General features: G+C 40.8%; 1 protein-coding gene across 2 annotated transcripts in view; it reads right to left on the bottom strand.

The window, feature by feature from the left end:
* anapc5 (anaphase promoting complex subunit 5) overlaps positions 1-23,087 on the bottom strand; it is a 61,641-nt gene that overhangs the window by 29,641 nt on the left and 8,913 nt on the right. For both annotated transcript variants that reach the window (XR_015761263.1, XM_043715731.2), the window contains exons 3-8: positions 22,215-22,324; positions 19,706-19,910; positions 17,591-17,657; positions 6,285-6,386; positions 1,003-1,193; positions 62-143 (exon numbers count right to left, since the gene is read on the bottom strand). Coding sequence is in view for 1 of the 2 variants with exons in the window: in XM_043715731.2 (XP_043571666.1) it covers positions 62-143; positions 1,003-1,193; positions 6,285-6,386; positions 17,591-17,657; positions 19,706-19,910; positions 22,215-22,324 (757 nt within the window). In the remaining variant the exon portion in view is untranslated. The remainder of the gene's footprint in view (positions 1-61; positions 144-1,002; positions 1,194-6,284; positions 6,387-17,590; positions 17,658-19,705; positions 19,911-22,214; positions 22,325-23,087) is intronic.

Consider the following 23,087-nt stretch of genomic DNA (forward strand, 5'->3'; position numbering starts at 1 on the left):
TCAAAAAAGTAGAAATGCACTAAAGACTAAATAATGTGAAGACTAAGTTAAGACTCCTTACCAAGCAGTGCTGTAAACAAACATGATCACTGGATTCTTGTGCAATACGAATAGCTTCCTGTAAAGCAAACTGGGCCTGCTCACTGCAAATACAAAGATATAAAAGTCAGATCATCAGAAAGCAAAAGCACATGCTATTTAATAGCATTAGCAATACTCTAAATATCCCAATTATATTAGAGAAAGACCTTGGAAAGTGATTCTCCAATGTCAATTAGCTCCAGGGGACCCCTTGCTGTTAAAACCCATAAATTTGTACTACCTTTTAAAAATAGCTGTACCAATGTAAAAAAAGAGTGCCATCAATCTAATGGTCCAGCAAGAATTATACAAGTCACTTTTTAGCACAATCATTTTTCCCCTGTTACAGGCATAATCGGGAATACTTCAAGCATTCAACATGCCTGTTTTAGCAATGTTTTTTGGCTACAATGAAGAGGAATGTTTGAAATTAATATGGAGGGTGATACTGGAGATATCTAAATTAGTGCTGCACCCTGCCTCCAATAGTTATGTACTACTGCAAAACTTTGTTAATTTATTTAGGGAATCTTAGTTTATACAGAAATTAAAACATTCTCATGTAGATTAGATTAGATTCCCTACAATATGGAAACAGGCCAATTGGCTCAACAAGTCCACAGTGAACCTCCGAAGAGTAACTCACCCAGACCCATTCCCCTGCCCTATATTTACCCCAACCAATGCACCTAACACGATGGGCAATTTAGCAAGGCCAATTCACCTGACCTGCACATCTTTGGACTGTGATAGGAAACCCACGCATACACGGGGAGAATGTGCAAACTCCACACAGACAGTCGCCCGAGGCGAGAATCGAACCCAAGGTCCCTGGTGCTGTGAGGCAGCAGTGCTAACCAATGAGCCACCGTGCTGCCCTCTAACACGGACTCAGTAACTACAATCAAACTTGATACTCACTGATGGCCAAATCTACAGTTTAAAGCAGCCAGATTGAGTGCTGCATATCGTAAACTTCGTCCAAATCCATCCTCTCCGCTGCTTTTGCTATCACTGCCAGTAAGGATCAACCGATCAAAATAATGAAGCAGGCTGTGCATAGCACTGAAATAGTCTTGTACACGAAGGCTATTCAGGTAGCTCAAATAATGCTGGAATCACAACATAAATGCATATACAAAATAATACATTTATTAAAGTATATTAAATTGCACACACATTTTCAAGGTACTTTATGAGAAATACTGTCCATTTAATTTATTGTCTTTTGACACAATTAAGTTCTGGTGAGGGAGAGAGAGGGTCATCAAGGACTGTCACTGAATTAAAATGCGACAGCCACAGATCAAAATTTATTTAATCAGTTAAAATTAATAGAACTTAAAAACCCAAATTACTTTAGAAGCAGAAATATTTTCAGTTATCACTCCATAATTTATAAAATATTAAAACTTAATATTTACAGCGCTTGGAAAATGTAATCACATATTGTATGTATATATATCAGTAAAGTAATGGCATGAAATTTCTAAATAACATTGTCAACATTTACCTACTTTGATTTGTTAATGGGATGTGGGTATCTTTAGTTGGTCTCAAGAAGGTATCATAAACTGGCTTTTAGAAGCACTGCAGTCCATGATGGAGGGTGGTCTAAGTTTACCAATAGTGGTTAGGAAGGGGGTTCCAGGATTTTCATAGAATCACAAGAATCTCTACTGTGTGGAAGCAGGCCATTTGACCACTGAGTCCACAATGAACCTCCAAACAGCATCTCAACCAGACTCACCCTCCTACTCTATCCCTGTAACTCTATATTTCCCATGCCTAATCCACCAACCCTGCACATCCCTGGACACTATGAGCAATTTAGCATGGCCAATCCACCTAATCTGCACATCTCTGGACTGTGGGAGGAAGCCAGAGCACCCAGAGGAAATCTACACAGTCACAGGGAGAATGTGCAAACTCAGAGACAGTTGCCTGGGGGTGGAACTGAACTCGGGTTCCTGGCACTGTGAGGCAGCAATACTATCCACTGAACCACCATGGGATTTTGATCCTGTGACAATGGAGGAGAAGTGATATACAGTAAATAGCAGGACAAATGCCAGGATGCATACCCTCAAAAATTCAGGGTTTCAAGGAAGCCCCTATGTAACCTGATTCAGTTATGAACACATTCCTAAGTCGAAAGAAAAGGAAAACAGTGATGCAACAAACATATGAAAGAAGTCTCTATTTTTCAAATTGTTGACAACTTACGATAGGCTGTCTTTGCACCATAAAACACATGGAAAAACACTGAGTTAGCTTTGGAAATACTCAATAATTCTCTTACGCTTGGCAAGTGGTCTTTGGATTAGGGCTAAATATGCCGCCAGGTAATAATGCAGTCAAATATATTTTCCATATTTGTGTGCTACAGTGCAACATTCTGAATTGTGTAGCTCAGCTTAGGAAGCAGGTAGGTGTGATCCATTAGGATCATAGCTGGTTCAGACTCTGTTTGAAGAATATACTATTTCCATGAATTCCTCATCTGTCAATTAAATAGTGCAGACATCTCGGTACAAATTTCCCTAGTTGTCTTCATTTTAAATTCCATGTTGGCCTCCTATAGGCAATGAAAAGAGTTCCATTATCGGATTAGTGGCCACACCTGCTCCTCCTCAATTATGGCATCTTCACCATATAGTCGTAGTGCATTTAAACCTAGTATTATGAAAGCATTTGGTGATTATGGCATCCTCACCATCTTTCACCGTTCTTCAAGAGTTGTATTTCTGCTTCTTATCGATGACCTCAACAACCTGAAAGATCAGGTAATGTTGGTAATTGGTTATTAGGCTCCTAAGTACCCTGATCACTGGCTTTTGTTTTGGGAAACAAGACTGTCAGCTCAACCTTAAAGGTCAGCAAATGTTGGTGCGAGGGGCAGTTGACTATAATGGTGATCATCTTCCTTTTTTTTCTGTTATTACATCTGCCTGACCTTCCTTTCTAACTTATTGGTCCTAACATCTACCTTCCCCTCAATCCCTGATAAAGAGCTTATGCTTGAAACATCAACTCTCCTGCTTCTCGGATGCTGCCTGACTGGCTGTGCTTTTCCAGCACCACACTTTTTGACCCTGATCTCCAGCATCTGCAGTCCTCACTTTCTCCCTGTTACTTTATTTTGTCCACTTTCTAGATCCATGCCTCAAAAAAATATTGGAGGACACCCAAGGGGCTTTATTAACATCATACTGCATGAGCAGTGACTTGCCGTTTGCAAAGCAACATGACTTCTTAGACTTTTCCAACAAAGAACCACCTTTTTGGTGCCATCTATGTTAGCACAAACCAAAGCAGAGACATGTCCCTTGCTTTGTTTTCCACCATTATGTTTAAACATAAAATATATAAAGAGTAGTCTGGTAAAAGACAGTAAATATTTCCAGTTTTATCCATGTCAAAAATGTCTTTTGGTACATATGTGTTCAGGATGCGCGAACACTATTTTGCAGCTAATTATTTGTCATTGCTGCCATAACTGTATGGCCAGATAGATGAGGGTCTGAATGAGCAGACAGAGCTGATGGGACTCTCAGGATAGGTCAAGCACCAAAGCATCCACAGAAGACAAAGGCAGGCAAGGATAAATACAGATTTGGCCTGGAAAGTCAGACTGTATTGTGTATTAGGAGTGTGTATTGGGAGCCAGGGTTCCTGCCATGTCTATGCATGGAGAGGGAGACATGCCCTTGATACATCAGAGGATGGATGTCGTGGTTCCCATTGGACATCCTGGCCTTGACCTGGAAAATCAATTGTTCTCTGGCCCTCAGCCAACCATTCTGCAAAGATGTAGCAGGGAGGGATGGAAAGGGTCAACTGTTGGCCATTCCCTCAGCAAACACTGGACCTGGACCAGCAGCAGAGCCCCAATTACCTGGAAACAAAAAGAAGATGACCAACCTTCACCAAGTTCATCACAGCCGACTGCATGGTCTGGCCAGTTTACCTACGTTGGTAGTTTCTGGTACTAGTCTGCTTGCCAGCAGTTGTTATATTAGTATTACAATAAAGACTTAATGTTGTGTTTGATAAAATAACTAAAGTAAAAATCTAGTGTTTAATCTCAAAAGCAGGTTTAAATATACACCAAATGGAGCCTTTTATCTCCACTGCATTTTGTGAATAAAACTGCATGGAATTGCAAGTTGACTTTGACTCTTTTGTTCATCTCACAAGTATAGTGCCCAAGTAAGACGAGTTCACCTAGAAACTAGTCCAAGTGTCCAAAACACGAACAATTGCCACATCCTCAGTGCTTATTGCTTGGAAGATGACTCTGTGCTTTGCTTTGAGTTCATTCCATCATCCTTCAGATGAACCCTTTGTGATCCAGCCTCTTTGCAAGGACTACTTCCACTTATTGCAGAATTGTGAATGTTATCTGCTCCAGTTGCTTAGAACCATCTATCAGACATATGAAACATTAGGACAGGCAGCCATTCTCACCCTCTTCCTTGGAGGCAAACAGTCAAACTATTCCAAGATGTTCACCTTTTGCTTCATAATGGCTGACAAACTCCATAGTGAAATCTCCTATTCGTTAGTGATAGCCACTTACTGCCTCCCACTGTGGTTCTGCTTTATCAACTTCACTTCATTTCCAATTAACAGTACTTTAAACCGTCTCACAAGTTTAATCAAACTTCGTTCTGGCTGTTTGGCTCAGTCATATGAACATCCAACAGCTCAGCTAATCAGACTAGAACTTCGGCTTATTACAGACACCCAGTTCTTGGGTTTCCTATTCTGACAGTGGGAACAGCTGATAATTTTGCCACAATTGGAGTTTTAAGTTATCAGAATCTGACTGATTACAGTCTAACTGCAGTTCCAAGTTAGGGGATGGTATGTGATTTGGAGGTAGTGGTGTCCCTGTGAATCTGCTACCCTGGTCCTAACTTGTTGAGGTCATGGGTTTGTAAGGTGGTGTTAGACAGGCTGCAAGAATTGCTCCACTGCACCTCGTAAATGGTACACTCTGCCACTAATGCACACCAGGGAATGAACATTAAAAGGTGATGGATGGGATGCCAAGCAAGCTTTATTCTGGGAGGTGCTGAACTCCTTGAAGGTTACTAAATGTTCAGGAAAGATTGTAAATTCTCACTAGTTGTAGATGATCACTTGGCACTTTGTGATGTGAATGTTACTTACCACTTATTAGATCAAGCTTAACAGTTGTTTAGGTATTGGCATATATGGAAACAAAATGCTTCAGTATCTGAGGAGGTGCAAAAAGTGCCTGAACATTGTGCAATAATCAGCGAACATTCCCACTTCTGATTTTATGATTAAAGGAAGTTCATTAATGAAACAGCTGAAGATGGTTGCGCCTAGTTACTCCTGCACAGATATCTTGGGACTGAGGCTATTGACTGCCAGCAACCACAATAATCTTCCTTTGTGCTGAACATAACTCCAACCTGCAGAAAGCCATCCCATCGGCATTCCCACCAACTCCAGTTGTGCTCGGGTTCCTTGATGTCATACACAGTTAAATATTGCTTTGATGTAAAAAGCAGTCACTCTCACCTCATCACTAGAATTACGTTCTTCTGTTCACGATTGGCCTGAGGCTATAATCAGTTAAGAAGCAAGCAGCTTTGGTGGAACCCAAACTGAGCATCGATCAGCAGGATGATGTGCTGCTTAGTAGCATTGCTGACAATCCCTTCTCCGATTTTGCTGATGACGGAGAACAGATTAATGAGGTGAAAAGAGGCTGGATTGGATTTGCCCTTGTTCGTTTTGTCGGGCCATATCTGCGTTGCTGGATAGATGCCAATATTGTAACTGGATTAGGACAGTTTGGTTAGGGGTGTGGATAATTCTGGAGAACATGTCTTCAGTACTATTGCTGGAATGTTGTCAAGGTCCATATCTTTTGTAGTGGCACACCTTTGGCCATTTCTTGATATCACATTCAGAGAATCAAATTGGTTGAAGACTCGGAGGTCTGTTCTGAGGGGACTTCTAGAAGAGGACAAGATGAACCATCCACTCAACATTTATGGCAGAAGTTGGGAGCAAACTACTCTGTGAATTACTTTGTTAATGAGCATCATAAAGCATCATTAATGATAGCTGATTTACTTTTTTAACTTTTAAAGACTTTTACAAATGTTGAGTTGTAAGAAATATGAATCTAATTTACACACAATAAGACTTCAAATACTTACAGCTTCTGAAAAATCAGGATTAAATTTGAGTAAATTATTTAGTTCTTTCTGTAGAGTAGCTGGTGAAAGAGCCTTGTTTTCATTGTTTTTCAACAGCGATGCCTATAAAATGTAATAACCACATTTGTCAATTTGTACAAGCAAAGCTGATAAACTAGCCAATGGTGACATCATACTATTAGATAATACTTCAAATGCATGCCAAGCAGAATTTAATTCTATACTTAAAGAAGATTATCTCTATTTCAGAATGACCATAAGTCTCAACGTGTTCTCTATATTGGTCAAGGACAATTTAAACCAGTGTACAGCTTGTGATTCAAAGTCAATATTAAACATTTCATTTACATTACATGTATGTGGTCTCTCTGGGAATTACTTACATCACATTCCAACAGGCATTTTTCTCCAATAAACTTACTACTTCAGCACAGCAGATAAGTAGAACAGTTGACCTTTTTAAGAAATATTGCCTAAAACTAATATTTTCTGTCTCGTCTAGAAACTAGCATTTAGAACCCCCTTACTTATTTTCCTAAACTACCTTGGAAATGGATACAACTTTTTTTAAAAGGAAGAGTCAAGGATTGATCAAGTGACCAATTTTGTCAGAGAACAGAATAAGATTAACATAGGAGGATTGTGAGATCAGTATCTAACAACTGGAAATTAGAGGCCAGTGAGCCTGATGTCAGTGGTGGGTAACTTGTTAGAGGGGAATCTGAAGCACAGGATTGACATGTATTTGGAAAGGCAAGGACTGATTAGGGATAGTCAACATGACTTTATGTGTGCGAAATTATATCTCACTAAATTGATTGACATTTTTTGAAGAAGATTGATGAAGGCAGAGTGCTGGATGTTGTCAAGATGGACTTCAGTAAGGTATTTGACAAAGTTCTGCATGCTAGGCTGGTTAGCAAGGTTAGATCACATGGAATACAGGGAGAAATAGCCATTTGTATAAAAAATTCAGTTGAAGATAGGAGGCAAAGGGTAGTGGTGGAGTGTTGTTTTTTGGACTGGAGACCTGTGACCAGTAGTGTGCTGCAAGGTTTGACGCTGGGTCCATTGCTTGTCATTTATATAAATGATTTGGATGCGTATATAGGAAATATGGTTAATGTTTGCAGATGACACCAAAATTAGTGGTGTAATGGACAGTGAAGGAGGTTACCTCAGTACAATGGGACCTTGATCAGATGAACAAATGGGCGGAGGAGTGGCAGAAGGAGTTTAATGTAGATAAATGTGAGATGCTACATTTTGGTAAAGCAAATCAGGGCAGGACTTGTAATGGTAACATCCTGGGGAGTGTTGGCAAAGAGACCTTGGGGTGCAGGTTCATACTTCCTTAAAAGTGGAAGACAGGGTAATGAAGAAGGCATTTAGTATACTTGATTTTATTGGTCAGTGCATGGAGTATAGAAGTTGGGAGGTCATGTTGCATGTGTACAAGATATTGGTAAGGCAACTTTTAGAATATTGCATTCAATTCTTGTCTCCTTGCTATAGAAAGGATGTTGTGAAACCTGAAAAGGTTCAGAAGAGAGTCACAAGATATTGCCAGGGTTGGAGGGTTTCTCCTTTAGGGAGAGGCTGAATAGGCTGGGGCTATTTTCTCAGGAGCTGAGGGATGACCTTATAGAAGTTTATAAGGTCATCAAGGGCATGGACAGGATGAATAGTCAAGGGCTTTTTCCCCAGGGTAGGGGAGTCCAAAAATAGAGGGCATAGATTTAAGGTGAGAGGGGAAAGATTTAAAAGGGGTCTAAGGGACTTTTTCACGCACAGGGTAGTGCCTGTATGGAATGAACTGCCAGAGGGAGTGGTGGAGGTTGGTACAATTACAACATTTAAAAATACATCTGGATGGGTACATGAATAGGAAGGGTTGAGGGATATTGTCCAAACGCTGGCAAACAGGACTATATTAATTTAGGTTTTCTGGTTGGCATGGACGAGTTGGACTGAGGAGTCTATTTCTGTGCTGTACATCTCTATGATTCTGACCAGAACTACATGCAATACTCCTGAAGAAGCCTCACCCACGTCCTGTACGACCTCAACATGACATCCCAACTCCTATACGCAATGAAGGCAAGCATGCTAAATGCCTTCTTAACCACACTGTCTGCCTGTGATGCAAACTCCAAAGAATTATGCACCTGAACCCTCGGTTTCTCTGTTCTACAACACTACCCAGGGCACTACCATTAATTGTATTAGTCCTGCCCTTGTTTGTTTTACTCACACTTATCCAAATTAAGCTGCATCTGGACTGGAAAAATTGGGTGTGTGTTCTCTGCAGCTTTGAAGAATGAGAGACTCTCTCATTGAATCTTACAAAATACTTAAATGAATAGATGTCTATAACTAGGGAGAACAATTTAAAAATAAGGAGAATGCTATTTATCCCATGATGATGAGGAGAAATCTTTTTATTTGCAGGGTTGGGAATCTTTGGGATTCTCTGCCAGAGCATTAGAAGTGAAATTTAAATGGTTGTGAGCTACAAACAACAGTGATGGATTTTGTTGATAATCACATTAATGGCAAACAATTGGCATTAAAATAACACCTTTAAGAAGCAGAACCTTCTGCTAATAGCTAAAACAAACCTGACTACTTTCCCTATTGCTGCTTCGGAGAGAAAGATTTTGTCCTTGGGAAACTGTTCCAAGGCATATCCGATAAGTTTGACAATAGACTACTTAAGGGGAGTTTTTTTTTTGAACAAGGATGCTTTGAAGGAATGGCTTAAGGGAGGAGAGCATGGTAAGGAGAGACAGAGAGAGAGGGGGAATAGAATTCCACAACCACCAATGAGGAAATGATTAAAATCAGAGCTGCTAAAGGTTAGTGCAGGATACCAAAACAGAGCAGGGGGAGGCCATAGAGGAATTTTAAAACGAGAGTGAAAATTTCAAGTCTTCACTTTATTTATTATTTTATCCTTTGTTGCCTATGTTTTACACTTCAGAAGATATCATATCAAGGAGTGGCAGAACAAAATCAGAATTGTTGCAGTGCAGTATCTGGATCAGCTTTCCAAATGAACATTATGTCTTAGTGCCATCCGGCAACCCTTTCCCTGCATGCAATCAGAAAAATAAATACTCAGATAATCCACAGGACATCCTTAAACTGACAGAAAAAGAAGTGATTTTTAGTTGTAACAGGAAAGTCAACCATCAATGTGGGAGGTATGTATTCAGAAATTGATACCTTACACCCAGAAATAGTCACTGTGTGCTTCTTGATCTAATACGGGACTCATTAATGACTACATTTTTCTCAGAAGCAGAATATCATAACTTCTTGGCTTCCAACTTTAATAATTTTGAATTAATGTATCTGTGGAGAAAAGTCATGGAATACATTGGAGGGGAAAAAGTACATAATATTGAAATGAAGGTGAATTGATTTGGATGCGAAACTACTACACTGAATGTTTACAAGGTGTTAAACCTCAAAATCTTAAAGGACTTGTATTTATTCAGCACTTTTCGTGATCTCAAGGTGTCCCAAAATGCTTTACAACTACTGAAGTACTTCTGAAGCATTATCACTGTAATAATGCAAGAAATACAACAGCCAATTTGCACACAGCACAGTGCCAGTACAATCAATTAAGTAATCAGAGATCTGTCTGCAAGTGTTGGTTTCAGGCTAAATGTTGGCTAGTACACGAGCAGAATTTTCTGCTTGTCTTTATATGAACCTGAGAGGTTTAACTGCATCTCCAATGGTGCAACGTGAGAATGCATTCTTTAAAAGAAATAATGCTACAGAAATAAATGCAATGTTTGGACACCACTTGACAAATGAGAACTTTTAAAAGAAGCTCCACTTACCTTTTTGAAAATATGCAAATATATCCATCTTACTTAATGTGCAGATGCCTGTACTAGATTTTCATAAATTTTATAAAAAAGGTGAAGACAGTGCAATAGAAGAATATGTAATGGAATCCATTAAAATGTAAACAAGACCATAGAAATTCTAGCTGGATATTTCCCAATCTCTGTTGGCATTTAAGGTATTAGACTGTGCCAAAGTATTGAGTTCAGACAGACTTCTAGTTGTGACAGGTGTTGAATTTACAGATAGACACACACCACCAGAACAAATGTCAGAAGCACTAAAAATAATTATTCGTAAAGCATTCCTTTGCAACAGCTTTATGGTACAAATGGATAATCAGCCATATGACAAAATTGTGTCCTCCATTTTTTTTTTAAATCAGCTGGTAAAACAGTCTAGATTTGGTCACAGGCAACAATAAGAAAGAAATTTTACAGAGAAATGCAGGATAGAAATGCTTTTGACCATTTTGAGAAGCAAAATCTAGGACTTGCAATGAAAACCTGCAGTGCAGAAATGCCTAGGATGTGGTACATCAATGTCTTAAGTATAATTCAAAGTACCAAGAACTGTCTCAAACCATATAACAATGTGTTCAAAATTAAACAAGAAATGGGATATTCGGAAGATTATGATGGAGATATAGATCAAAAGAGGGCATTGTATTAGTTATAGATGTTTCAGGCCAGTGATTAATATGAATTTTTCACTTGTGCAGAATTGACAGCAGATGCACATCTATAGTGTATATCAGACTGGGTAAAATGTGACCTACAGCCTGAATAAGTAAGTAGGGTTAGAACATTGTTAAGGAATTTGAGAATTTCATCAGTTTCAGCTTTGAGGATGATATCTATTCTAAGAATTCACTGCAGATGGTCGGAGGATATTATCTAGTTCAGCTAGCTTTTGGCAGAAATCCTAAAGTCTCATTCATAATAAGTGATTGGCCCTCAGTTTGGGAAGGGATTAGAAGCAGCTTTACCTTTTTTGGAATATTTGAACACATTGCATGCAGGCAGAAAGGTTTTCATTCAAGCCAAAGTCTTAGAAAAAAGCTGGTAAGCTTTAAGACATAGTGTACAATCACTGGAAGCCAGTTTCAATCAGGGCAACATTGGTTATCATAAAAAAAGGGGAGCTCCTGGGAAAGGTTATTTGTAAAGATGGAAAAATAATGATTGTACAGCCTGGGAACCAGATTGCTCACGTACACTTCTCAAGGTTTCTGGGTAGAGACTACAAATTTGCAGATTCTGAAAGATTTATGGAGAAAGTAACAAGGAACCATTACCTCTCATGACTAAATATTGCATAACTATGAGGATCAAACTATTCCAAGTGACAGTTTGTCAGATGACAGACTGATAAGTTCTGATTATCAAACTGAGATTTTCAGTCCCAAAGAGCTGAGAGTAGGTACCAAAGTCAAATATTTACCAGAAAGGACTAGTAAATAGAGAAATGGAACAGGGAAGGATACAAGAAAATATAAAAATTGGCTCAATGTACAGGTAAGGGGCAAAAGGTTAAGGCCACAGATTAGGAATATTAAGGAAAAAGTCAGAAACCAAGAAAACATCTCTGGGAGCAAACATACCCCTGGAATGAGATCACGAACTGTTGAAAGGAATCATATTAATAAGGAGGGAAAGGTCAAACAGTAATAGTCTTGAAAACGATAGAAGGCAAGATAGAGAATGTAATTTAACAAGGTCAAGGAATATAGTACAGACCAATGTCACCGGGAGTGTAAACCCCAAGAAGTCTTAGTGGCTACAAACAAATTAGACAAAGTTAACAAACAGCAAGAATGACAAAGGTGGACAGAACTGCAGTACGTAGAGGTAGTAAACCAGTACATGGCAGCCAACCCCATCATATAAATAGATATGGATGGAAAGAGGTCTCCTCTTGGAAGCCCTGGATGTGGCATGAGGTTTTGAAGTATTTAGAAAATTTTCAACAACAAATACAGTAAATTGGAATGTAGAACAATTGATATTAAACCTGCATTTCTGCAGGGAGATCAGCTCAAAAGGAAAGTGATTCTTCATTCTCCAAAAGAGATATCAAAAGCACTGGCATCACGTTGGACATTAATGTGTAAATAGCCTAATGATGCCTCTGGATCGTAGTCTCTCTCAGTCATGTAAACTTCATTAAAACTGAGCTATCTCCAGTTGACTACAGGTGTTGCCACATTTTACTGATATGTCAGGGATAGATTTCAGACATACTTCTAATGTATGTAGTTTTTTTGTGGAATGAGAGCAGAGAATTTGAAAACATTGGGGTAAATGGGCTTAAAGCAGAATTCAAAATTGAAAGTCAGGCATCTTGGCTTTTAAGTGTTTTGAACTGGAAACCAGGCAGATTGGATAGGTATTGCTATCCAAGTATTTTTAATTAGAAAAAGTTAAAAAGATTGGAATTGTCGTAAAAAGTAGCTTTGTGGCAGAAGATCTTGCTTTTGTTGAGGAGATCAACATGGCATTCTTTTTAGCAAAAATCTTGGAAGAAATTCTAACAAGGGATTCAGCAGCAACACCTATTGAGTGCTACATTGACAACAAGTGACAATGAGAATAATAGAGTTGACAAAATGCACGTATGATAAAAGATTGAGGATCAATGTTGCATTTTTAAAAGCTACTGGAGAGTGGAAAAACTTCAAGCAGTATCTGATTGCTTTCGAAGAAAGGAGCAAGCTCTAAGAATACATTAAAAATACTTGAAAAGATTGTTTGGAACCCTAATGTTCACTTAATAAGGTGGAAAAATAATGTCATTCTGCACAATATGTTATCAGTTTGTAGTTTGTTTTCACTACTTTATATTAAAATAAAAGGGATCTGTTATAACAGAAATGCCCGAAATCTAATGAAATTAGGGAACAGTTATTGATTGAACATGTAAGTAATCTAATCTAATCTTTAATTGAAGGAATAATTGGGTGAGAACTTGACTGGCTGCATAAGGAGAACAAGTAATTAGTCTTAGATTAAATTCCCTACAGTGTGGAAACAGGCCCTTCAGCCCAACCAGTCCACCCCGACCCTCCGAAGAGTAACCCACCCAGACTCATTTCCCTCTGACTAATGCACCTAGCACCAAGGGCAATTTAGCGTGGCTAACTCACCTACCTGCACATCTTTGGACTGTGGGAGGAAACCAAAGCACCCGGAGGAAACCCACGCAGACACGGGGAGAACGTGCAAACTCCACACAGACAGTCGCCCAATCGAACCTGGGACCTTGGCTAACCACTGAACCACCGTGCTGCCCCCTAGTCTTGTTGGAATTTATGGAGTGCAAATAGAAATGAAACTCTGAGCAGAAAACACACGTTATACTCTGGTAAAAACAATGACTGCAGATGCTGGAAACCAGATTCTGGATCAGTGGTGCTGGAAGAGCACAGCAATTCAGGCAGCATCCGAGGACAGGCAAAATCGACGTTTCGGGCAAAAGCCCTTCATCAGGAATAAAGGCAGAGAGCCTGAAGCGTGGAGAAATAAGCTAGAGGAGGGTGGGGGTGGGGAGAGAGTGGCATAGAGTACAATAGGTCAGTGGGGAAGGAGATGAAGGTGATAGGTCAGGGAGGAGAGGGTGGAGTGGATAGGTGGAAAAGGAGCTGGGCAGGTCGGACAAGTCCAGACAGGTCAGGGGATCGAGTTTCTGGAGGTTAGAAGCTAGGATGAGGTGGGGGAAGGGGAAATGAGGAAACTGTTGAAATCCACATTGATGCCCTGGGGTTGAAGTGTTCCGAGGCGGAAGATGAGGCGTTCTTCCTCCAGGCGTCTGGTGGTGAGGGAGCGGCGGTGGAGGAGGCCAAGCATTCCCAACAGTACCCCTCCACCGACACTCTCATTCGTTTGGCCGAACTGGTCCTCACCCTTAACAATTTCTCCTTTGAATCCTCCCACTTCCTCCAGACCAAAGGGGTAGCCATGGGCACACGTGTGGGCCCCAGCTATGCCTCTCTCTTCGTTGGCTACGTAGAGCAGTTGATCTTCCGTAATTACACCGGCACCACTCCCCACCTCTTCCTCCGCTACATTGATGACTGCATTGGCGCCACCTCGTGCTCCCGCGAGGAGGTTGAGCAATTCATCAACTTCACCAACACATTCCACCCTGACCTTAAATTTACCTGGACCATCTCTGACACCTCCCTCCCCTTCCTGGACCTCTCCATCTCCATCAGAGACGACCGACTTGACACTGACATCTTCTACAAACCCACCGACTCCCACAGCTACCTGGATTACACCTCTTCCCATCCTACCTCTTGCAAAAATGCCATCCCGTATTCCCAATTCCTCCGCCTCCGCCGTATCTGCTCCCAGGAGGAGCGGTTCCACCATAGAACACACCAGATGGCCTCCTTCTTTAGAGACCGCAATTTCCCTTCGCACGTGGTTAAAGATGCCCTCCAACGCATCTCATCCACATCCCGCACTCTGCCCTCAGACCCAACCCCTCCAACCGCAACAAGGACAGAACGCCCCTGGTGCTCACCTTCCACCCTACCAACCTTCGCATAAACCAAATCATCCGCCGACATTTCCGCCACCTCCAAACAGACCCCACCACCAGGGATATATTTCCCTCCCCCCCCCCCCCCCCTCCGCCTTCCGCAAAGACCGTTCCCTCCGTGACTACCTGGTCAGGTCCACGCCCCCCTACGACCCACCCTCCCATCCTGGCACTTTCCCCTGCCACCGCAGGAACTGTAAAACCTGCGCCCACACCTCCTCCCTCACCTCTATCCAAGGCCCCAAAGGAGCTTTCCACATGCAAAGTTTTACCTGCACATCCACTAATATCATCTATTGTATCCGTTGCTCCCGATGCGGTCTCCTTTACATTGGGGAGACTGGGCGCCTCCTAGCAGAGCGCTTTAGGGAACATCTCTGAGACACCCGCACCAATCAACCAAATCGCCCAGTGGCTCAACATTTCAACTCCCCCTCCCACTCTGCCGAGGATATGGATGTGCTGGGCCTCCTCCACCGCCACTCCCTCACCACCAGACGCCTGGAGGAAGAACGCCTCATCTTCCGCCTCGGAACACTTCAACCCCAGGGCATCAATGTGGATTTCAACAGTTTCCTCATTTCCCCTTCCCCCACCTCATCCTAGCTTCTAACCTCCAGAAACTCGATCCCCTGACCTGTCCGGACTTGTCCGACCTGCCCAGCTCCTTTTCCACCTATCCACTCCACCCTCTCCTCCCTGACCTATCACCTTCATCTCCTTCCCCACTGACCTATTGTACTCTATGCCACTCTCTCCCCACCCCCACCCTCCTCTAGCTTATCTCTCCACGCTTCAGGCTCTCTGCCTTTATTCCTGATGAAGGGCTTTTGCCGAAACGTCGATTTTGCCTTTCCTCGGATGCTGCCTGAATTGCTGTGCTCTTCCAGCACCACTGATCCAGAACATGTTATACTCTGTCTGACCAGCAGTTTATCTCTGACTCCTCTCTTCCTCAACATCTCTGTTTCTATTTCTAGGGGTAGATTGGCCACTAATATCCACTATAAACTCACCAACTCCCACATGTACCTGGACCATACATCCTTGCACCCTGTTCCTATAAAGATTCTATTCCATTCTCCCAGTTCCTCTGCCTCTGTCGCAAATGTTCTGATGATGCCAACTTCGACAAGGAAGCCTCCAAAATGTCAACCTTCTTCCTCAACTGAGGATTCCCCAACAACGGTGCTAACAGGGCCCTCAACTGGGTCTGACACATCTCCCACACTTCGGCCCCCACCCCCTCTCTTCCCTCCTGTAACAGTGATAGAATTTCCCTTGGCCTTACCTACCATTTCACCAGCTTCCACATCCAGAAGATCATTAGCCGTCACTTCTGCCTTCCACAGGGACCATTCCCTCAGGAACACTCTGGTCCATGCTTCCTTCACTCCCAACACCTTCCCACATGACCTTTTCCTGCAATCGCCGAAGGTATAACACTTGCCCATTTAGCTCCTCCCTCATCAGTATCCAAGGGCCCAAACATACCTTCCAGGTGAAGCAACATTTTACCTGCACTTCACACAACCTTTACAAGGATGTTGCCTGGTATAGAAGGTGCTAGCTATGAAGAGAGGTTGAGTAGGTTAGGTTTATTTTCACTAGAAAAAAGGAGCTTGAGGGGGGACCTGATTGAGGTTTTCAAAATCATGAAGGGTATAGACAGGGTGGATAGAGACAGCTTTTTCCCAGGGTAAAGGATTCAATAACGAGAGGTCATGCTTTCAAAGTGAGAGGTGGAAAGTTTAAGGGGGATACATGCGGTAAGTACTTCACACAGAGGGTTGCCAGCAGAGGTGGTAGAGGCAGGCATTGTAGATTCATTTAAGATGCATCTGGACAGATGCATGAGTAGGCAGGGAGCAGAGGGATACAAATGCTTGGGAATTGACCGACAGGTTTAGACAGTACATTTGGATTGGCTCAGGCTTGGAGGGCCGAAGGGCCTGTCCCTGGGCTGTAAGTTTTCTTTGTTCTTTAACCTAGACTACTGCACTCATTGTTCACAACTATGAAGGGAATAGCTAAGATGGAGGTAGAGAGGATGTGTCCACTGGCAGATGAAACTAGGACAAGAGGGCATAGCCTCAAAATTAGAGGGAGCAGATTTAATACTGAATTGAAAAGGAACTTCTTCACTCCGGTTTTAAATCTATGCAATTTCTTGCCCAGAGAAGTAGTTGACGCCATTTCAGTAAACATTTTTAAAGCTAAGATAGATGTTTTTTGAACAATAAAGAAATTAAGGGATACGGTGAGAGCACAGGTAAGTGGATCTGAGTCCACAAAAAGATTAGCCATGATCTTATTGAATGGTAGAGCAGGCTCGAAGGGCCAAATGGCCTACTCCTGCTGCTAGTTCTTATGCTCTGTAGCTACCATCAGTTCTGAGAAAGGGTCACCGGACCCAAAACTTTAACTATGATTTCTCTTCACAGGTGCTGTCAGACCTGCTGAGCTTTTCCAGCCATTTCTATTTTTGTTGCAGCAGTTAATCTCATATTTAACAGTAAGGGTGGTATTGACACATACAGACTCGGATGATCCCTGGCCTCCACTTGTGCAACATACAGATCAGGCCAGGCAGCATCCGAAGAGTAGGAGAATCGACGTTTCGGGCATAAGCCCTTCTTCAGGAATCTAATCCAAGAAACTGGTCCAAGAAACAGCAATGGGGGTTAAAAAAAGGACATGCAAGTAGCAGGAATCCAATTCCTGAAGAAGGGCTTATGCCCGAAACATCGATTCTCTTGCTCCTCGGATGCTGCCTGGTCTGGTGTGTTTTTCCAGCACCACATTTTTCAACTCTGGTCTCCAGCATCTGCAGTCCTCACTTTCTCCCAACATACAGATCAGCCAAGAGTCAGTACTTAAAAAAAAAAGATATATACCTGTTGAGCAAGGAAATATTCTGCTTGTTTCTGGGATAGAGGTCCTCTATCAATACCTTCTTCATCCCTGTCAAACAATAAGGCAGCATCAATCATGGAACTTTAAGAGTTTCTTTTTAATTATGTACATATTACTGGTCCAAGAAACAGCAATGGGGGTTAAAAAAAAAGGACATGCAAGTAGCAGGAACTTGTGAAGTGAATTTGGCTCAACCCAGAAAAAAAAAGAAATTTAGAAGGATGAATGAAATAAGATCCAGTCATCAGACATGGAAAAGTGAAAAATCCTCTTCTTACCTACTAGACTGTGCTTTTGGGAAGTGACCAGCAGTTACCAAGAGAAAGAGCTAAGGGTTCAGGCTGGTGAGAAGACATTTGAATTTGTCCAGCCTTTGCAAATCACACTACCAAAAGTATACCAACAGAGGACACATTACAGCAAGATGGGATTGTTATCAGATATAACTATTCAGTAAAGAAACTACATTGATATGATACATAACTAGTTTCCTACACACATTAATTTTGAAACAAACTGAAAGATCAGTAGACTACTATACTGCTTAAGTGTCATATTCAAACTGGAATTGTTAGGGATTCACTCTCACAATGCCAATTAATGATATTAAGTAGAACTCTTGATACTAATAACCTTGGAGGGGCGCTCTTACGATGCAATGGTCAGACTAGGAGGCCCAGGTTCAAGCCCCACCTGCTCTAGAGGTATGTAATAACATCTTTGAACAGGTTGATTATAAAAATTGGCTAATAACTTGGGTCCCTCAGGTTTCATTTAAGAAGGTAAAGACTTCATAAAAAGAAACAAAGAAACAGTGAAAATAGCTTCCCGCAATCTTTGTTATTTGTTCTTCCTTCTCCTTTGTAACTGATTAGAAAAATCCTAGGTTGTCAAGCAGATGAATTATAACCCAAAAAATCTTGTGCAAAAGATCTACAAAACACACCAAATATAATAGTCTCAATAGTTTAGTTAGCTACCTGCTCAGGACAGATTTTTTAAAATATATTCATGAAACATGCTAGCAGAGCTTGCATTTGATCTCCATCCCTTGTTGCCGTCAAAGATGATAACGAAACACCTATTGCCCTCGTTCTTTTATGTGACAGAGGTCATAAATTTGGAAAGTGATGTCCAAGATGCCTCAATGTGTTACTGCAGTATTTCTACAGCTAATTATCTGGCTAATTGAAGGAGGGAACATTGATAAGGTGGTTGTGAATGCCAATCATTGGCCTGCTTTGTCCAGTATAATATTGAGCTTCTTGAATGTCATTGAAACTACACCCATCCCAACAAATGAAGAACACAACAGCACACTTTTCACTTAGACCTTGCATATCAACGATGGACAGTCTTTGGGGAGTGAGGAGATGAGGTACTCACCACAGAATATCACACCTCTAACTTGCTCTTGCATTTACAAGGCTGATCCAATCAAGTGTCTGGTCAGTTGCCATCCTCAAGTTAGCATTGATAGGAAATTCAGTAATGGAAATACTGACAGACAGAAAGGCAGAGGAACAGAAACAGACCAAGTTTGGTTTGTAATTGAGCTCATAACTGATCTGATAACCCTCAACTCCACTTCTTTGCCTTTTCACTTTGATTCAGAATCTATCTCAGCCTTGAAAATGGTCAATGACAGCCTTGACAGTCTTCTATGGTAACAATTTCCAAAAATTCACTCCCTCAGAAAGAAATTCATCCTCTGTCTTAGATGGACAAACCTTTACTCTGAGAATATACTCTCTGGTTCTTGAATCTTCCACAAGGGGAAACAATCTCTCCATATCTGCCCTGACAAGCCCCCTAAAAGTCTTGTATGTTTCAGTAACAGTTTCAATGCTTTTAAACTCCAAAGAATGGAAATCCAATGTACTGTGAAATATGCAGTATGCAGAGCCAACATCAATTCATCGGCTCCCCAATATTGTAGAAAATGGTAGACTTTTTCTGGTCTAGAAAGCAAAAAAGAAAAGAAAAATCTTAAAAATGCAATAATGCTTTTCGTTGAAAATAGGGTGCCTTCCTGCCATGTTTTTATTCTCTCCTTAAAGTGTCTGTAAACTTTAACATGATCCAATGAATCTTACCTTATTGGAAAATCCAGTTCCTCTTTTTCCATCTTTCCTTCTAAATCTAAAGAGTTTAATTCCATATCTGTGTCTTCCCTTTCTCCAGTCCCTGAAGACATCTTTTCGTAGTTTTGGTAATATTGCTGTAAAGCTGTGTAAAGCTTATAAACTTGACTGAAGGACAGTTTGTTGTAAGCCAAGATCATGTGCCTCAAGAACAAACCTAAAGGAGCATAAGAACTCATTAACAAAATAAACACAGAGACTTCAATCTATTCCACATCATGATAATTAGTATAGAATATATAACAGTAAAAGTAATCATTATAAATTAAGCTTTGCTAGAAACTCACATGACAGGAATGATATTTGGCCTGGTGGTAAAATACAAACTTTTAAGGTGGAAAGTTATGGGTTCAACTCCCAGTGCAGCCAATTTCAGCAACTGGAGCCAAGAATTCCAGTGTTCAACTACTGAGTTGACATTTCACTGCATGCTTTTATTCATTAATTGGATGTGGGCTTCACTGGCTGAGCCAGTATTTATTGTCTGTTCCTATTTACTTCGAGAAAATGATGGTGAGCTACCTCCTTAAACTGTTGCAGTGCTTAGAGTGTGGTTAGGAAAGGACTCCTAGATTTTGACCTAGCAACAGTGAAATCATGGTGATATAGTTCCAAATCAAGACGGCCTGGAGGGAAACTTGCGGTGGTGGTTTTCCAATGTGTATGCTGTCCTTCTCCTTCTAGATTGTAGACATTCTGGTTTTGGAAGGAGCAGTCCCAGGGAAAAGCAAGCAGAGAACCTCTCTATACGGGATTGATATTTAGAAAGATTCTCAACCACCTTTCAGTTAGTAGAGAACTGAAGGTCAAATTATTAACTTGTCTATGTTACTAAAAAGGGAATTTATCTCACATGCTGTTGGGCAAGGAAACAAGGAATACTTCAACATGAATCATCATTTGACAATTATCCTTTTTTTCAAAATCTTACAAACTTAGTGGCTTTCCTTCTTAAAAAGAGTGTAATTAATAAAACAGAAAAAGAAAAAAGCTTTATGGCATTGTGCACATAAAATGTGTACACCAAACAACAGAATTTATCTTACTTCAAAAGTATCTATCCATCATTACACACAAAATGAATCAAGAAAACTGTGAATGTCTGGTAATATGTGACTCGTGTCAGAACAAAATTTAGGTATGTAACAACTGGAGTTGGACAGATGAGTGGAGTTGCTTGAATGCAAAATATCAGGTTGTACATTAGCTGTTCTGACAATGATTTATCTTACCTAATGAAGCCCAATGGGCAGCCAGAAAGTTTAAAGTTATCCACTATTATCTGTTGTTATCCAGAATAGCAGGTATTTGAAATTTAAATGATAATCAAGTTGCTGTTTCTTTCACTTGCTACCAACATATTTAAATACCTAAAACAACACCTTCACAAGGCAAAGAAGATAAAGAAAGACTTTAGGAGATATAGTATGTATTAAAACATTTCTGCATTCTTTTCTTCAAAAAGAATTAATATGGTAGGCATTAGCCTCGTGATATTGTCAATGGACTGGTCATCCAGGTAATGTTCTGGCAACCCAGGTTTGAATCCCGCCACAGCAGATGGAGGAATTGGAATTCAATTAACAAATAAAAAAATCTAGAATCAAGAGTCTAATGATGACCATGACCCTATTGCTAATTGTCAGAAAAACCTATCTGGTTCACTAATGTCCTTTAGGGAAGGAAATTGCCATCCTTACTTGGTCTGGCCGACAGGTGACTCCAGATCCACAGCAATGTGGTTGACTCTTAACTGCCCTCTGGACAATTAGGGATGGGCAATAAATGCTGTGTAGGAAGCGACGCCACATCCCGTGAACAAATATAGAAAATTAATCAAATGCTGTGATTTCGTGCTACATAAGTACAACTGTATTACTGATGCAGTTTGGCATAAGGGAAATGCACTATTTGTGATGGTTACAGATCTTTGTAACTTGTGCTGTGATTGCTTTGAAACCCACAATAATTATTTTTTGAAATTGAACATAAATATCATGAAGATAAATGAAAATAATTTCCAGCTAAAAATTAGATGAACAAAAATTATATACAGTGGTGTAGGCCAGAAACTATTGCGACACGGTAGCTCAATGGTTAGCACTGTGCCTCACAGCACCAGGGACCTGGGTTCAATTCCAGCCTCGGTCAACTGTCTGTGTGGAGTTTGCACGTTCTCACCATGTTTGCATAGGTTTCCTCCGGGTGCTCCCGTTTCCTCCCACAATCCAAGGATGTGCAGGTTAGGTGAATTGGCCATGCTAAATTGCCCATAGTATACAGGAATGTGTAGGTTAGGTGCATTAGTCAGGGGTAAATGTAGGAGAATGGGTCTGGGTAGGTTATTCTTCGGAGGGTCAGCGTGGACTTGCTGGGCCGAAGGGCCTGAATCCACACTGTTTTGATTATAAAACAAAGACTATTGACTACAGGGATAAGAAATAAGATTAAAATTACATACCTATGACACTAGTCTTGTGAACTGCTGGTTCTGTCCCACTGAAAACATTCTGAAGGGAAGAGAAGAAGTTTTCCATATCTTTCAACTCGCCTTCAGCCATTAACTTTACTCTAAAAGAAAATAAAATGCATACTTATCTTATCCAAATGCATTTTCGAAGAGAAAATAAATTAATGTGCCAGGTTTGATTTTAAAAATCTGCCTTTACTTCTTTAGTGATTTTAAAAATGATGAAATTATTTTCAATATGCTCAATGAAGAAGGCTAAGTACATAAGAAATAGAAGGACAAGGTGCTTAGCCTGTCGAGCTTGCTCCACCATTCAAGAAGAGCGTGGCTGATTTGCCTGTGGCCTTGATTCTCCTTTACGCCAGCTTATTATAGCGCTCAACTCTCCAATACTTCAAATATCTACATGCTCTTTAAATATTTTCCATGGTTTTACCCCTTCAGCCCTCTTGCATAGCATTCCAGACACTCACTCAGCCTTGGGTGAAGAAATCCAATGCATCTCATTTTTAAATGAGTGTCCCCTTATTCTGTAACTATGTCTATTGCAGATTCCCCACGAGAGCAAACATCTCTTCAACATCCATCCTATCAAATCCCCTTAGAATCTTGTGTGTTTCAATAAGATCATCTTAGATTCTTCCAAACTGACTTATAAAAGCATACTTGTTTAACCATACTTGATTAATCAACCTCTTCATCCCAGGAATCAGCCAAGTAAATCTCTTTTGAACTGGCTCCAATACATTCTTTTTTAAATACAGTGACCAAAACTGTACACAGTATTCCAGGTGTGAGATCTCACCAGTACCCTGTACAGTTGTGACAAGACATCCATATATTTATACCTTAACTCTCTACCAA

The sequence above is a fragment of the Chiloscyllium plagiosum genome, unplaced genomic scaffold (genome assembly GCF_037043375.1).
Source record: "Chiloscyllium plagiosum isolate Xiang-an unplaced genomic scaffold, Cpla_swu_hap1 HiC_scaffold_24, whole genome shotgun sequence".
Lineage (NCBI taxonomy): Eukaryota > Metazoa > Chordata > Chondrichthyes > Orectolobiformes > Hemiscylliidae > Chiloscyllium > Chiloscyllium plagiosum.